This window comes from Chelonia mydas, chromosome 24 (genome assembly GCF_015237465.2).
Source record: "Chelonia mydas isolate rCheMyd1 chromosome 24, rCheMyd1.pri.v2, whole genome shotgun sequence".
In the NCBI taxonomy this organism is placed as follows: domain Eukaryota; kingdom Metazoa; phylum Chordata; order Testudines; family Cheloniidae; genus Chelonia; species Chelonia mydas.
In genome coordinates, this window is record NC_051264.2 from 1,562,192 (window position 1) to 1,579,986 (window position 17,795).

Genomic DNA, 17,795 nt, shown 5'->3' on the forward strand with positions numbered 1-17,795 from the left:
ATCCGGCCAGTTGTGTAGAGAAGCCCATAACCTTTTCACAGGCGGTCTATCAGTGACTGGTGAGTTGCGTCCATTTTCAGGGGGAGGGTTGGTACCCCTTACAGCAGGTACTTCCCTCCTGTGCACGTGCTCAGTGCCTGCCGACTTGATTTGCTGCAGCTGAGCTCCAGTTATTGAATCCTCTTCAGGCATCCGCTGAGGGTGGGCTGGTGATGAATATTAAGGAAGTTTGAGATCGAATATCCACATGTGAGTGAACTTGTGAGCTAAGAGAGGCAGTAGCACCATACAGCAAATATCCCTTCTATTTCTTGGGGGGTTGTGGGGGGAAGTGTTAATGGGTCTGATTTTCTGTTATGGTTTGGATGCTCAGTTAACCCACTGTGTGACAAGAGTGGTCAAAAAACTGAATCGGAGATTCTTATTTTAAAGAGTACAGTGCTCAGACCCGTGGGAAGCCGGGGTGTTGAAGTTTTAACGCTCTTTAAGTGGACTATCAGGTTTTTTGTTTTCTCTGACACTTAACTATGAACTCATTTTGGTCCTCAGATTGCTGCTTGCTGGTCTAACCAATCCACTGCTGGGTGTAGATGTCATGTAGTTTAAAAATAAAATAAAATTGGTATGGTATACAGGAGGGGCTTGGTTTGCATCCAGAAACCGGTTGTTAGTGACTTGGAATGAAACTTCTTTGAAGGAGGCAGGGCTCCTAAAAGCCAAATTCCTGCCACCTCAAGAATAACTGCAACCTGTTATGCTAGCAGCTTTCCTTATGGGCTAGCCAGATTTGAACCTCCCGGTTGGCAGAGTAGTTCTTTACTCATGGACTAGCAGAGTGGCTTCGTTAATGGAACTGTTTTGCATATAACAGCAGACAGGAAAAATTCCTCCTAATGGTTCTGTTAACAATAAAGATGTCTCGTTTGGTGATGGGATGCTTTCTGGCCAGGGCTTTGTTCTTCTCATTCTGAGTTAAAAAGCGACTGGGTTGTGATTCAGCAAAACCCTAACGGTTTGTCTTAGTTACTGTTTTCCAAGTATCTTTGTGTTAGTTTTTTAGCTGAAGAGTAATCTCTGGATTTAAGGACGACTCCTTGGTTCTTCAGGATAGCTGGTGTGCAGGGGTGGGAGGTTTTACATGTATTCTGGGTCCCCCCTTGCTGTTACAGTATGTGGGTGGTGCTAGTGTATTGTGTACTACACAAGTTAATGCTTTTAGACACTCGCTTATCTGTCAGATTCTGACTTGCAAAGAGTTATGGGTGGTGAGTAGGCCTGAGACACCAATAGCAGGAGGGAGAAAGTCTTTCTAATGTGCATTTGCCTGGATTATTTCATTTTGGCTAGCAATAACCCATCATGTGTGTGCCATCTATTTGGTTGCCTCTGCTGTTGATTTTGTTTCCTTTATCACAAAGAAACGCATTTGGGCACAAGCGGAAACATTGTATCCATCACTGTAGAGTCTTGGTAATCGTTATTAGGGATGTAGATATCGTTTTAATAGTTTAAACGGTTACTTTATAAAATTATATTGTTTAACTGGTTAACCAATTAAAGGGAGAAGGGCCCCAGGTACCTAGTTTGTCCCGATATGGCCTCCACAGACTCTCCATGCCACCCCAGCTGCAGCTTCCCTTCCCTTCACTGACCAGCGGGCTGTCCACCTCTGCAGCCAAACCCCTTCCACTAGCACAAGGGGAGGCGGGGGACTACTTTTATATCCATCCATCCCCCCCCCCCCCCCCGCCGACAGGGCCTGCAGTCCCTGCCTGCCCCCATGGCCTAAACACGCTCCCCCTGCCCGGCTGGCTGCCCCCTGCGAAGCCTCCAGAGCCAGCCAGGGCAGGAGAACTGATTTGAGACCCACGCACAGGGGGTTAACTGTGAGGGTGGCTTAACAGTAAGACTAGTACTTACCAGTTAACTGTATAATATTTTACATCCCTTATTGTTACAGAAATATTTTCATGTACAAGAAACACTTTTTGATGGAGCAAGAGGTCTCCCTTTGTTTAAGCTCTTACTTGGAGGGTTTGGTTCAGGAGTGTCGTTGCAATCCCACTAATTCTTTGGAGAATCGTCTGATCTAATGGGTGAACCTTGCAGACCCTGGGCTTGGCCTGATCTGTGGCACAAGCAAGTTCCACAGCCACTCTGATCTGTGAAGTTGCCATTAGTTAGTCAGGTCACTCAAGGTTCATACTGTTTTTCATCTGGGGGAGAGACCACATGGCCCAATAGACAGGGAACCAGGAATGGGGAGTTCTCATCCCAGCTCTGTGACCGATTTGCCCTGCAGCCGTGGGCAACTCATTTCATTTGTGGCACATGTGACACAATATTTAGCCGCCTTACCAGGGTTATAAGATTAGTGTTAAAGCTCAATATAGATGCACAGGGTATCAGGAATAATAGCGGCTCTATATGATGCATTATCGTGGGCTATTAACTTGTGTATTCCTGTCTCTTCCTCATGCAAGGACCAGTGGGTCAGTCTGTGACAGAGTGGAGGCCTCGCATGGCTGGGGGATTGTTCTCTCCTTCGGAGTCCCTGTTTTGAATTTTCAGTTGCCACTGTGGGGAGGGGGAGAGGAAGTTGAATTTGAGATTAGTTGGCCAAGTGCTAGAATTGGACCAAACCAGACATAACCACACAGTGTGTAGGGATGGCATTGTCTCTTTAAGAAGTTTCTAAATTTCTACCAAAGATGCATTTTCCCAGACGAGCTTGGAGTGGAAGATAACCATAAAGAGAGACAGTGGCTTCAAAAGTAAATACTGATGAATCAAACAGAACAAGCCCTAAAGAAGAGGGGAGAAAATATTCCAAAAATTTCAAGCATAACTTAGGAAAAAACATTCTGTAGCAACAGAAATATGTCTGCTATTCAATTTCCCTGTCCTGTTGGAAAGACCAAGGGCTGGCTTGGGAAGGCCTGCTTCATCCACCTCCACCTCTGCCTGTCTCTTGCATGCCCAATGCTGCTTCTCTTCCAGTGGCTTTGTTGCAATTCTGCTCTTGCCTTGACAAAAGTAAATAAAACAGTCCTGACATATTTACCGATTCTTTACAGATGGCCCCGTTTCCCCCGTCTGACAAAAATCAATGTCAAAGGCAATGGAATGCAAATAAAATGCACCAGCCACATCTGAACGTTTGTCCAAAATAATTGCAAGAAATCATATCAGTTGTCTGAATTTAGGAAAATCTCAAAGGAGCCAAAATATGGTGCTTTTTAATCAGTTGGAGTGTGCCTGTGTGGCAAGTGGAGGCCAAAGATATGAGGAGTTAAACCCTCCTGGAGCAAGCAAAACAGCTATATAGTTACCATGAAAAGACTACAGGAATGATGAGGAAAGCAGCAATCTGTTGTGACAAATGGATGTTGTGAGCAGTCTTTTTAACAGAGGTTCATTCTGCACCTGAACACAGACCACCTGAGATGTCTGAGGGCTAGTCTACATATGAACTCTCACTGAAATAGCAAAAGGTGTGAATTAAAATCTGTTTATAGTGGTGCAAAGTCTACATGGGGGTATTTGTTACTGACTTAAGCCCCTTCATTCCAAAATAAGAGCATCTTCTCACAGACTTGCATCAAAATACCTAAATTGGTTTTCGGTAACTGGTTTAGGTAAAGTGGTGCAAATCTGTGTGTAGATCAGCCCTGATGGTCAAGAGCCAGGACAGGCCGTACTGGGAAAGGTGAGAACTAGCTTAGCTATTAGATATTGGTACTTACCAGTAAAGAGAGAGTTGAGATGCCTCTTATTTTTAGCCTCAGACATCCTACACATGCAAAAAAGCCTCCCAATCACAAATAGATCAGATAAGGGCTTATTTACATTAAAAGTTCATTTGGATTAAGGTAGGGTGTAAATTTAAAGTGCGACAGCTATTCCTCTAATGGTGTGTGTGGACATTCTCATTTCAGAATGAGTGTGCCTTGTTCTGCTTTAGCTTAATCTGCTATCACAATGTGTGTTTGTAAAAAAGCAGGAGAAACACCAAGAGAAGGCAGCCTGAAAGGAAGCACCAGCCAGCAATAGAAACACTGGGAGCCTGGTGCTGAGAGAGGGAGAGAGCTTTTGAGCCAGGTGCTGGCTGAAAGGCATGGATATAGTTGCTTTGCTCACATCTCCCATTTCAAAGTGCATTATGCTTAAATGGAACAAGGCACTCTTATACCAGAATAAGAGCATCCACACATGGAGCTAAGAATGGCCATACTCGGTCAGACCAAAGGTCCATCTAGCCCAGTATTCTGTCTTCCAACAGTGGCCAATGCCAGGTGCTTCAGTAGCTCTGTGTGGAGGCAAGTCCTAACTCCCAGTTTCCCAATAATGTGGCCACAGGTATGTTTGGAAGCAGGTGGCTCTTTGCAGCAGAGTTCCACTACACTTAAACAGAGATGGGTCACCCATAACTGCTGCATTGGAGACGACTTCAGATGTGTCAAAGAGCAGCTACCTCCGTTGGCTAAATGTGAAACCCTGGGTATAGATTTATCTGCCTGGAACAGATCAAAGCCACCATATGCCTCTAGGATGTTCTGGGCCCGATTCGGTAATTGTGCTAATAAGGCTGATGGTAAGCCAAACTAATAAGGCAAGTTGAAATTGTCAGTTGAGTCGTCATAAACAAGGAATCCTAGCTCCAAGGTGCACCCCAGAGATCCCACCAGTAGATGAGAGTCACAAATAGGCCAGCTGCAGTAGACCTGAGGGTACTGCTCAAAACATACGGCACAGCAGATTGCTGAAACAAGCCAGACCAGATCTCCGTGCAGTGTGTGTGCACAGTATGCAAGATTTTGAACATCAAAAGCCTCAGTATTAACTAAAGGAGGTGGTTGAGCGCATAGTAACATGGAGCCAAATCGTCATACATGCATTCTGCCTCTTATTCTGTGAAGCCTTCAAGCTGCATTGATCCCATAGTCCTGTGTCTGCCTGTGGTACCAGTCTGTATTGTGTTGTACTGTACCTACTCTAGCTGGTAATACTTGGCCTTGATATCGTGCTTAGTCTTTCACCCCCCCGCAAGGTAGGAGTTTCCCCTCTGTTCCAGATGGGGAAACTGAGGCAAAGAAATATTTTCCTAAGGCCATAAAGCGAGTGCTGGGATTCTGATCAAGAGCTCCAGGATTCTGGTCCTGTGATTAAGGCCTGGTCTACACTACAGGGGGGTGGGGCAGGAAATATTGATCTGATGTAGCTGAAGTCGAGGTACTTAGATCTGCTTACTGTGGCGTCTTCACTGTGGTAAGTCGACAGCTAACGGTCCCCTGTTGACTCCGCCTGCACCTCTCGCTCCGGTGGACTACCAGAGTCAACGGGAGAGCACTCGGCGGTCGATTTATCGTGTCTAGATGCAATAAATTGACCCCCGGTGGATCAATCGCTGCCTGTCGATCCAGCGGGTAATGTAGACAAGCCCTAAGTCACGTTGTCTCGTTATACAGGGTTAGGGATTTTATTCTTTTGAGCATCCTATCTGTTGTACAGTGTCGTACTCATATGAGGCTGCAAGGATGTAATGACCCACGAAAAGGGTATTGATTGCTATAATGATTTTAGAGTCCTTAAGATCTTACATAGTAATGTCCCAGTGCTTGCAGTGTCAGCAAATTGCTTATTGCTCTGTTTTTGTGTTTTAGGGAGCAGGCTGTTGGAGTTTTTCTAGATATACAGCCATCCATGAGCTGTCAATCATAACTTTTTAGTTTGTAATTTAACACACTAGATTTCTGATGAGTAGGACGGCAGCAGATGCAAGAGCCCATCTCCGTAGTACTCTGCAATCGGCTTTTATCTCGGTCACAGCTAGCAATGAGCTTGGCTTTTGGTAACAGATCACACGGACACAGCCTGAACTGGCTAATACGTACCAAGGTGTACCAAATGCTAGCCTCCTTACTTGGGTTGGCAGGAATTGCAGAGGTGTGCAGAAGTGAGACCAGAATGCAACCCTTGCAGTATCTCTGCAATGGCTCAAAGGAAAAGAGAGACTGACCCTCAGTCCATTTCAGTAATTTGGAGATAAAAGGTTGTGCCCCAATTCTTTTACACGGGTCAGGAGAGAGCTGTGTTCCCCTCTTTCCACAGAGCCCCTTCCATTTCCTGAATGCCCGAATCGCTCTTTTCTGGGGATTGTACCACTTGCCTCTGAGAACAATCTCTGGTGCATATTTTTCTTTTCATGCCCTCTCTTCCTCCCTATTGTCTGACACACACACCCTCGTTTCCTCCTGACCTTTGCCCTTTTGCCATTTTATTCTCCCATGGTTATACACCAGCAGAGATTCTCTCATCTAAGATGAGTACCACACCTTATGATTCCCCGACTGGACATTGTGCTTGTGCTGTGGGGGGATAAACATCCAGTAGCGCTGTGTCAGGATTAGGCACGGTCGAGGCACCATCCCACAGTCTGAAACCAGCCCTTAGTGCTGGAAGACGCATAAGAAATGGGGATAGACAGCAAAGCTTTCCCAGTCTCGCTGGTGGCCAGAAGGTGAGCCGGCCAGAAGATGATGGTGGCAGGGAGCTGCGAAGGCCAAAACCATCGTCTGACAGCAGAGCCTGTGCAAACTGCAGCCTCCGGTTGTGCTGCGAGAGGTTGACTGCCCTGTTCTAATGCTGTCGGAGTGTGTCCTAGCGGCATGGAGCTGCCAGTGACACCTGGGAATCTGAGGCTGAATCCAAGTATTCTGATCTGACTCTTCTAAAGCATTTGTGTCTTGTAATGTGTGTGTAAAGGCCCCTTTGAGCCTAATGTCCTGTCTGAAATCAAAGGCTACAGAGCAGTCAGGCCTAGAAATGAATTTTGGTTTAACCTAATGCTGTTTTCTGGGTTTCACCTGCTAAATTTCAGATAAACTAATCTGCAGCCCCACCTCAGTCATGGGAGTGGGTTCAAACTAAAGTCCTGAGAGTTGTCAGTCTGCCACTCAGTGCTAGAGGGCCTTACACCAAGCCTGCTTTCACTAGTTAGCATCTTGACTTTCGTGGTGTTTTTGCAAGCCTCCCCAAGCTCCATTACATTAAATTGGTGACACTGAAGGGCTTTTATTGTAACCACCTTATTCCAAATGATGTCACAATGAATGTAACTCTGCTCGGTTACCACTGGATTATAGGATTGATTTCCTAGCGACAGGCCGCTGTAGCTGCTCTTCCTTTCTGCTGTTTGGTCTATTGACTGTGGGCGGAATATTTCTGTCTAGCTTTTTCTTTATGGCCTTTTTCAAACAGATGTGTATGAATATAGGTTTGGGGTATTTACATGTGTCTTAAACTTTGAGCACTTCCCCCTTTATCTCAAGCATCACGTGAGTAACAGTGACTTTTTCAATATGTCTGCATAACAAGAGGCAAAGATGTCTGGAGTTATGCTTGCCTATGCCCCCTTAATTTGTATCCAGAGCCTCAGCACCTCATTGCTTGTCATTTCCCTGTTTAGTTAATACTTAGCTCCTTATTAACAACATGTGCAGGTTTGTCTCAGACATGCGCTTGTGTGTTAACCTTGTCCCTAGAGAAACCTGCTAGTGAAGAAAGCATTTGGAGTGAATCCTTTTATCTTAAGTGTGAACATTTGTGAGCATAGAGCAGTCTTTTTCTTTTTGAAGCCAATAGTTTATGCCGCTTCACATGTGCGGCTATAAGGAGAAATGTAAAACTCTAATGGTTCTGTCTGGCGTGGGGGAGCGGGTGGGGGTTATACTGGTCACGGATTTCTAAATGTCTCTACATTTGGAACAGCATTTCAGTTCAACTTTCTCATTTCCCTCTGTGCAGTGACCAGGACAGGGGTCGATTGACCCCCTCACCAGATATAATTGTCCTTTCCGATAATGAGGCATCAAGTCCACGTTCCAGCTCTCGCATGGAAGAAAGACTTAAGGCAGCAAATCTTGAAATGTTTAAGGTAAGGAGCATCCAACCTGCTCACTGAGAAACTGGAGTCTGGTGCAGTAAAGAGCCCTACCACGGGAAAGGGGGCACAAGCTCTTAGAGGGTTGGGAGCTGCAGGGGAATAGTGGGCAGTACAATGACATTGTTGATGATGCTCCAGCTCACCCCAAGAATCCACCTTAGTTCAGATTTAAGTACAGCACAAAATTACTGTGTGAGGGCCAGGTTGGTTAACACTCGCTAACGAACTCTTGCTACCAAAGAGTAACCATGTGAGTCCTGAGTGAGTCTGTCTGTGCAGGGTAAAGGCATAGAGGAGCGACAGCAGCTTATCAAACAACTCCGGGATGAGCTGAGACTGGAAGAGGCCAGGCTGGTGTTGCTGAAGAAGCTGAGGCAAAGTCAACTGCAAAAGGAGAATGTTGTACAGAAGGTAAAGTTCTGGGAGATGGGTGGGTGCATGGAATTGTGTTCAATCAGGCTTGTGGGAGCCCATTCAGTGGTACATCTTAAGGCCAAATAGGTCGCGTTCAAGTTAGCCCCTTATTTCGCACTGGCTTCCCTGTAGGTGCCCGTTCCAGAGCCTGGGCAGTATTTGTTCCTTGTGGCGAAACCAACTCATAGAATCATAGAATATCAGGGTTGGAAGGGACCTCAGGAGGTCATCTAGTCCAACCCCCTGCTCAAAGCAGGACCAATCCCCAATTAAATCATCCCAGCCAGGGCTCGTGGTCCTTGAGACCAGCAAAGGATAAATCTAGGTAGCACTGAAGTGTTAGCATCTGATTTATCATACGCCAGCTTGGTTCAGGATCAGTCCATTTGTGCATTTCCTCTCATAAGTGCTCCACCGTGATGCCCATGTTTTCTCTCTCGATCTAGACTCCAGTGGTGCAGAATGCTGCATCTATTGTTCAGCCATCTCCTGCCCATGTGGGACAGCAGGGACTGTCCAAGCTTCCCTCCAGGCCTGGAGCCCAGGGGGTTGAGCCTCAGAATTTAAGAACATTACAGGTAAGCATCATTGAGTCAACACTCTCTGCTGTCAGTGACATCAGAGACTTTTTATATGCAGTATTAAAATTTTGTTCACCACACATACTGCTTCCTCCAAAAGCCAAAAAATTCTTCTTTGCAAATAATTTCTATCCATATTGCAGATGATGGCTTTTCCAATAAATAAATGTTGACACTTCTGAGCCCTGTGAGTAGAACTACTTTTGTTCTTTGTGTGGTCGCAAAATGCAGATGCAGTGACCACTGTCAGACCAGATAAATAGACTAGATGGCGGTATCTATCTTGTGTTCTGTATGGGACAGTCTCTTGAAAGAGGTGCTGGAAGATACATTTTCTGTTCTGCATGATTAAGATTTCTAGTGTACCCTGTGTCTCTGGCAGATTTCCCCTTCTCTAGCATTGCAATGCATGCCATGAATGGGATGCTTTTCAGTAAAGGGATATGTGGTTTAATAGCACAAATTGTTTTGGGGTCCTGTGGGATGAAAGGGCTAGCACAGTGCAAGATGTGGGTGATGATGATGGTACTGAAGAAGGCTGTGTTTGATCACCGCTTGGTATTGCTCACTGAGTGGCAAGTGTCTCATGAGAGTCGCAGGGTTACTGGTATGTAGACTACTGAAAGAAATCCACCAGCGTGTCTAGCAACAAGGATGGCTACTCCCAGTGGAACTAGGTCCTGAGACACTGCAGTGTGCCTGGGAAAGGGGGTGAAGGAAAACACAAACAAAATGTCAAGCTGGAATAGCTGTTTCCCAAAGAAGGTAAATATAGACAGAGGCTGGATGCTGTTTAACAAAGAGCCTTCATGTATGCTTACTGGAAAAATGCTAATCCTAGATGTCACACGTTGTTTAATGTTATGGAGATAAACGAAAAGCCAACAGTGTGAGCTCACTGGAACAAGGACTGAGTGTGCGTGTGTGGAGCAGGGTGTTTACGCTGACAAGCGATGTGGATTTTTTTTTTTGGCATTTCACCCGGCCCTGCTGTAGGGCCCAGTGCTCTCCTGCCGTCTTGAAGAACTCCCACCAGAAATGTATCTTCACTAGCAGACAGCTTCAGATTAACCCCCTCTGCTTTGGCTGTCCTGTGCACTCCCCAGCACAGATTACACAGCCACCCCCTTTAGTGTGAAGCAGAGCAATATCTAGTGATGGACACTGCTTAAAAATCTAGACAGGCCCCTGGTAGCCAGATCAAAGCATCTGCTACAAAACATGCCTCCAGCAGAGTTCTACAGTAACTATCACATCTGAAAATGGTTGCAGATCAGCCTCCTGACTTACCCCTTGCCTCCCTCCCACTTCCGCTGTGGGCTGCTGCTCCCTTCCCTGGAGGAGTCTGCACAACGTTCAGTTGAGTTGACTCTGGCCAATCCATCTACAGTAGAATCTTGCTAGCTTACCCTGACTGATGCAGCCCATGGAGGAGTCTCAGACTGTGTGCCGTGCAAAAGCCAGGCTAGTGCATTACAATGTGCCTCATCTATTTATTGGACAAGTGTGGTTTTCACTTATACTCATCTGCATTTACAATATATTCCATAGTATAGAGGGAAGTCTCGGTAATGCAGCCTCACAGTAACGCTGGGTTAAATCATGGCTGAGAGGTGGTGAGGGAGCCGACGTTGTGTCCTGGGGTGCGTGGATTAGAGGGTCAGCGGTTTTACTGCCTGTAGCTGTCTTGCCTGCCATCTCTGAGGGTTCAGTCTAGATCTCGCTGATCGGTTTCTCCTCCTGTCAGCCGTCCCCGTGTGTTGATGGCATTTGTTTCCCTGCTATGGTAACCGTTCTGGGGTCAAGCCTATTGTGACTTCACAGCAGGATCAGGCTGGTAGAGGAAATCGGCTTTAAGAAGGAGGAAGCACATGGTTTGCACGTTCTGTGGAGGTTTTCTTCTTCGTGACATGAGAAACTTGTGGACCAGTAGCCGCCTTCGGGATGAGGCACTCGCATTTTTTTAATCTACCTTTTTTTTTTTAAATGAGAAATCCGTCCCTTCAGTACACACCCGTCCTCCTGTTTGAACGTTGTCGTGGCTCCCAGAAATGTAGAGAACGCGGAACCTTGCACATGAACTCTAGTCTGGAAAGCTAGTTGCTGACCTTTTGCTGTGGTTCAACCCATACCAAGCACTTTATTTAGTGGTCTTGGTAGCATGGTTCCTCTGACCAGGATGGACGAGGATATTTCTTTCTGAACTCTGCTAGGCAACCTAGGCTAAAGAACAGTCTTCCCCCCGCACCTCACCCCCGCCCCCCCAAAATTCTATTGGACTTTTATTTTATTGTAATGACGTCACAGACCAAACCCCTTCAGTACTAGTCAGATAAGCCCTGTTGGCTACACAGCTGTTCGGTGTTCAACCATTGCGGAGTTGACTCACACCGGAGTGTCGTAGCCTCCAAGTAACTGGCACACTGCCTACTTTTTTCTTCAGTTTACAGCTTTGCACGTGGATTAGACCAGCTCCGTCAATTCGTAGCGGAGGCGGGTAGATGAAGGCAGACGGAACACTCGGTCTCCTAGGAAGCTTCCGTTTCTGGGATGTGAAACTTCTGAACCCGTCCACCAGAGCTAGATAATGCAGATCCAGTTTCCAGAGAGCATTGCTTGATTCTGGGGAATTTGGCAGCTGAGATTAGATCCATTCTTGTTGCAGTTGAAATCCCAGCCTCTCCACCTGAGAGGCTTGTGCTTTAACTTTATAGCAGACCTTGCTCCAGTCAAAGCAAAACCAGGTTATGTAAAATACACAAAGCGATTAAAGGGGAAGTTGGATTAATTGATTATTGAGAGAGAAGTTAATTTGAGTTAATGTTTACACCCATTTATATTTTACATATTCTGTTAAAAATCCCAGTTTGCCTGATGTCTTCTATTTTTTTCCCTGGACAGGGTCACAGTGTCATTAGGTCTGCCACAAACACGACCCTTCCCCATATGCTTATGTCACAGCGTGTGATTGCTCCGAACCCCGCCCAGTTACAAGGGCAGCGCGTTCCTCCTAAACCTGGCCTCATTCGCACTACAACTCCAAGCATGAATCCAGCCATCAATTACCAGCCGGTAAGTTACCTCTTACTTCTGCTTAAAATTGGATTCAGTACGGTAGCGACAAGAAGGGAAATGCCAGTAGGTGTTTCTGTCTGAAGCATGGACAAAGGCACAAATCCTTAACCTGTGTGAGAAGTGGAAGGGTAAATGAAAACAGCCGTACTGGGTCAGACCAATGATCCATCAGGCTACTGAGCTAGTCTTCCAAGAGTGACCAGAGCCAGGTGCTTCAGAGGGAGTCAACGGAATAGGGCAATTATTGGGTGATCCATCCCCTGTGTCCAGTCCCAGCTTCTGGCAGACAGGGGTTGCAGGATGTCTGGGTATTGCGTCCCTGACTGTCTTTGCTAATAGCCATTGGTGGACATATCCTCCACGAATTTATCAAATTCTTTTTTGAACCCCGTTACACTTTTGGCCTTCACAACATCTCCTGGTAACGAGTTCCACAGGCTGACTGTGCATTGTGTGAAGAAATACTTTTTGTTGGATTTAAACCTGCTGCCTATTAATTTCTTTGGGTGACCCCTGGTTCTTGTGTTATGTGAAGGGGTAAATAACACTTCCCTGGTCACTGTCTCCACACCAGTCATGATTTTACAGACTTCTATCATATCTGCCCTTAGTCGTCTCTTTTCCCAGCTGAACAGTCCCAGTCGTCTTAATCTCTCCTCATATGGAAGCTGTTCCATCCCTTCATCATTTTTGTTGGCTTTCTCGGCACCTTTTTCAATTCTAATATATCTTTTTTGAGATGGGGCGACCATAACTGCAGGCAGTATTCAAGGTGTGGGTGTGCCATAGATTTATGTAGTGGCATTATAATATTTTCTGACTGATTGGTTCCTAACATTTAGCTTCTTTGACTGTCGCCGCACGTTTAGCGGATGTTTTCAGAGAACTAGCCACAATAACAAGATGTTTCTTGAGTGGTAACAGCTAATGTAGACCCCATCATTGTGTATGTATAGCTTGGTTTATTTTCCAGCATGCATTACTTTGCATTTATCAACATGAAATTTTATCTGCTTTTTGTTGCCCAGTCACCCAGTTTTAACTCTTCCCAGTCAGCTTTGGACTTAACTATGTTCTGTATTGTCTGAAAACTTTGCCACTTCACTGTTCACCCCCATTTTCCAGGTAGTTTATGAACAGCACTGGTCCCAGTACAGATCCTTGGGGAACCCCACTATTTACCTCTCTCCATTGTGAAAACTGATCACTTATTCCTGTTCCCTATCTTTTAACCAGTTACTGATCCAGGAGAGGACCTTCCCTCATATCTCATGGTTGCTTACTTTGCTTAAGAGCCTTTGGTGAGGGACCTTGTCAAAGACTTTCTGAAAGTCCAAGTACACTGTAACCAGTGGATCCTCCCTTGTCCACATGTTTGCCCTCAAAGAATTTTAATAGATTGGTGAGGCTTGCTTTCCCTTTACAAAACCTGTGTTGACTCTTCCTCCAACAAACTGTTAATCTGTGTGTCTGATGATTCTCTTTTTACTCTTGTTTCAAGCTAATTGCCTGGTATTGAAGTTTGGTTCCTTGGCATGTAATTGCCAGGGTCACCTCTGGAACCTTTTAAAAAAGTTTTTTACACGTTGGCTGTCCTCCAGTCATCTGCTACCGGGGTTGATTTAAGCAATAGGTTACATACCACCGTTAGTAGTTCTGCAATTTTATGTTTGAGTTCCTTCAGAGCTCCTGGGTGATACCATCTCGTCCTGGTGGCTTACCACTGTTTAATTGATCGGTTTGTTCCAAGTCTTTCTGTACTGACACCTCACTCTGGGACAGTTTATCAGATTTGTCACCTAAAAAGAATGGCTTGGGGGTGGGGTCTTCCCCACATCCTCAACTGGGAAACTTTCTATAACGTTGGCTACAGAAGGCTTTGATCCTACAGGTGGGGGTCCACAGCAGAGCAAGTCTAATTGTGATATACATGGAAGGAGGATGTTGTGGATCTCAGTCAACTGGGGCAATTTTGTCACTTATGAATAAGTTCTAGCTACTGACAGGAGCAAGAACCATCATCCCTGCAAGATTTAAAGAATATGTAACAAATCAAATGATCAGAGGACTGATATAGGGCAGTCTAGGCATCTGCCCTTCCTTTCAAAGACAAAGGAAGAGCCTGAAGATCACAGAATATTCCTTGCCGTTTGAGGGCAAGAAATTTACAGCCATCATTTGTCCTAGATCAGGATGCACAGGGGCTGCATCTGGAAGTCAGACCATTAAGGCTGAGAGTGGATAAAGAGAGTACAGCATGGTACTTTCACAGACACACAGGGCTGGAATGGACCTCAAGACCCCACTTGATAAGCCCTTGCAGTTTGACAGTGAGCCATTGGTAACTTCTTCACGTTCAGCCAGTAGTGTACCCACCTTCTGGTCATTTCATCGTGACCATGTTTTGCTAGTTTGCTTATGAAAACGTTATGTGGGACTGTGTCAAAAGCCTGACTAGAATCAAGGCTTTAATGTCACCTTATAGATCTAGAGAAAGGGCTGCTGGTGCCAGCTCCATTACAGCAGTTGGGGAAACCAGACACTCAGAGGCCGTGCTGGGCGTGGTCGTCACTTAAGCCCAATGGCCTTGCTTGTTGTGACTCAGATGCTAGCCTGACATGTACGTTACAAGTCACAGGCAACGTCTTCTGGACCTGTGCCTGATTTGGCTGGGGCTGAGTGTGAAAAGGCCAAGATGGTGATGCTTTGTGAGCACAATGCTGTGAACTGCTGAAAAGTGAAGACATTAAGTCAGCTGCTGCCCTTGATAGGATGGCAAATGCCTCATGACGTGGGGTGGAGCTTGGCATGTTTAAGGCCAGAACACGCCACTCGGTCATCTGGTCTGACCACCTGCATATCACAGGCTGTTAAATTTTATCCCATTACCCCTGTGCTGAGTGCAATGGTTTGGCTAAAGCCTATCTTTCAGAAAGGCATCCAGTCTCGATTTTGAAGACTCCAAGCAATGGAGAATACACCACTTCACTGGAACAAACTATTAAGGGATTAATCACCCTGTTAAAAATTTGTGCCTAATTTCTAATTGTCGAGTTTCAGCTTCCAGTTATTGGTTCTTGTTCTGCCCTTCTCCACTACATTAAAGAGTGCTTTATTACCCATTGTTTCTCCCCAGGAAGATCTCTAGATACTGTTATCAAGTCACCTCTCAATCATTTGAGAAGCCTAACAATTTGAGCTCTTTAAGTTTCTCACTGAGGCATTTTCTCTAGTTCTTGAATAATTTGTGTCCTTTTCTGCACCGTCTCCAATCTTCAAAATTCTTTTGAAAATTGGATAGCTGAACTGGATGTCTAAATTTTTCCTCTAATCAGTTTAATTTATAATTTTCCACAGCTTTGGGAAATTAACTCTCTTGAAGCATCAAATACATATTCTATTACTGGTTGGGACAGTCTTCTGTTTGGCCATGTTGCAATGTTCAGCCATATGAAATGAGAAAGCCACTTGGAATGGGGAAGACTGGCAGCCAAGGCCTCTGAACGCACTTTGGTTGCCTGCGTGGATCTGGACTCTTGCAGGAAGTGGTGCTGAATACTGTATTTGCAGTCAGTAGGGGATTGTGTGAGGTGCTTTGTTACTATCGTGTGCCAAAGGAATCAAGGCCTGAGAATCCAAGCGAATGGAGGATACGGAGGACAGCTGCTGGGGATGGAAGAAGAGGTAGCTGGTGTATTCTGCGCACCTGTGTGGGAGGAGATGGACACCATCTGGCAGTGGTGGGGATGCTTGGGCACATGCCAGATCAGTGAGGCGAAAGGTGTGGAGGAGCACAACTTGATCGTGAGCAACGGTGCCAGCAAGAGAATCACAGCACATAGTGTTGCCTACGCTCCAGATGAGGGTGGCACAGGCAGCCGAGTGCAGGGCTTGAGCTTGTGTTCATTTAGCCAGGGTCTCCTTAAACTGGCTGTAGGGTTCATTAGACCATTGGATGTTGCAGAAGAGGTTTTTCTGATGCAGATTTAATTCCTCCAGAGATGTCTCTTGGGGCGTTTGTGACGTTGCTGATTAGTTAATAGCAGAGGCTAAGACATACCCTGTAGTTGGGACCCAGGTCACTCCTGGCCCCTGGCTTTCTGGTGTAGTGACTGCAGTCTCTACCACTGAGCCGTACCTACCTTCAGCAGGCTACCCAGAGCCATAGTGCAGTGTCCTCGCAAGTCCCCCTAGAGGGATTCAAGTTCCATCAGTCAGATTGCACTGTCCTTTCTTTGCACGGCCATCAGGCGCTCGCCCTAACCCTCTCTTTTCTCTCTCCAGCAGTCAAGTTCTTCTGTTCCTTGCCAGCGTACGACTTCTTCAGCCATCTACATGAACCTTGCCTCTCATATCCAGCCCGGGACTGTGAACAGGGTGTCGTCTCCACTCCCCAGCCCCAGTGCTCTGAATGATGCCGCCAATTCCCAGGCAGCTGCCAAGCTTGCCCTGCGCAAGCAACTGGAAAAAACGCTGCTGGAGATTCCACCCCCGAAACCGCCAGCACCCTTGCTTCACTTCCTGCCCAGCGCAGCCAACAGCGAGTTCATCTACATGGTGGGACTGGAGGAGGTGGTACAGAGTGTTATTGACAGTCAAGGTGAGTTACAAGGCAGCACAAGCCAGGTGAGCTACACGACTACTGCAAAGACAACAGTGGCTAGACCTGAGGTCAGGACGCTTGGGTTCTATTCCTAGAATGGTAGCTTTGGCAGAGTCATTTCCCCTCTGTTTCTTTTCCCCTTCTGTAAAAGGGGTCATACTTACCTTTGCATAGTGCTGAGATCCTTGGCTTAAAGCATGGGAGTCTGGCTCTGTCACTTCCTCTCCACCTCAAGCTTTCCATCTGAAAAACTGGCAGTGCTTGGCTGCCTGTCTCACAGGGGTGTTGGGAGGATTAATAGCCGTAAAGTGCTTCGAAGATCAGTGCGAAGTATAATTCTGGCATTGCAGTGCCCAGGGCAGTGAAATCCTCGTGCTGTGCTAATGGCAGTGAGCAGGCTGAGGAGCTGCCTGTGTGTGCACACACTAAGGTGTGGTCCTTGAGAGTCAACTGCTGATCGGTTAGCAAGCATTGAAAGGGTCCCTGGTCAGCTTAGCCCCCTTCACGCTATCCTTGGGTGGGGGGGTAAAGGGGAGACTTTTTTTTTAAAGAATCCTCCTCCAGCCCTTTACCTGGGAAAACCCACAAAACAAACCTCTGGAGTTCAGATGCAAAATGACATGAGTCCCTCTTCTCTGGCACTGAAATTGCCAAGGACTCCTGTGTCTGGCCTGCAGTTTCCACTCCCATGGAAATGGACTTTGAATCTCCACCAACAGCCTGTCTTTTAAAGCACCTTCTTTTGAAATAATTGTTTTAAAAGCACCTCACCCTGATTTCAGTGCTCTGTCTGTTACCATGGGAACAGGAAGAGTAGCCGGGAACAGAGTTGTAAGAACTCGGTTATGTAAATCCCTCTGCAATGTTCTTAGGCAAGATACAATCTGTATCTGGAAAGGGGGAGCAAATACTGTCTGTAGGGTAACTGACTTGGAACAGGGATGCACTGTACCAGCGCTTACTCTGCAGAGTAGAGTTGTTTGCATCAGGGAATTTCAGGTTCCAGATGAGGTCTCTTTAAAATCATCTGTTTACTGGCTTTTGTCCTGCCGAACTCCGGTGGAACTCGGCAGATGTCAGTGTCTCCCCTGTTTGGAGCCTGACAGTTTAACTCTTGGTTTTAAAGCTGGCCACTGGCAACTTCCATCCTTGCGGGCAGTACCTGGGCAGCCCCCTA

The 17,795-nt window shown here is 46.3% G+C and overlaps 1 protein-coding gene across 6 annotated transcripts in view; it reads left to right on the top strand.

The window, feature by feature from the left end:
* The window catches only part of GATAD2B (GATA zinc finger domain containing 2B), an 83,827-nt gene that overhangs the window by 54,690 nt on the left and 11,342 nt on the right, over window positions 1–17,795 (top strand). For 3 of the 6 annotated variants that reach the window (XM_043535627.1, XM_043535626.1, XM_043535628.1), the window contains 5 exons: window positions 7,807–7,936; window positions 8,225–8,356; window positions 8,806–8,937; window positions 11,842–12,012; window positions 16,303–16,615. In XM_043535627.1, coding sequence (XP_043391562.1) covers window positions 7,807–7,936; window positions 8,225–8,356; window positions 8,806–8,937; window positions 11,842–12,012; window positions 16,303–16,615 — 878 coding nt within the window. Of the gene's footprint in view, window positions 1–7,806; window positions 7,937–8,224; window positions 8,357–8,805; window positions 8,938–11,841; window positions 12,013–16,299; window positions 16,616–17,795 lie in introns of all 6 variants that reach the window. The other 3 variants (XM_037882639.2, XM_037882638.2, XM_007067817.4) reach the window with 1 other exon arrangement.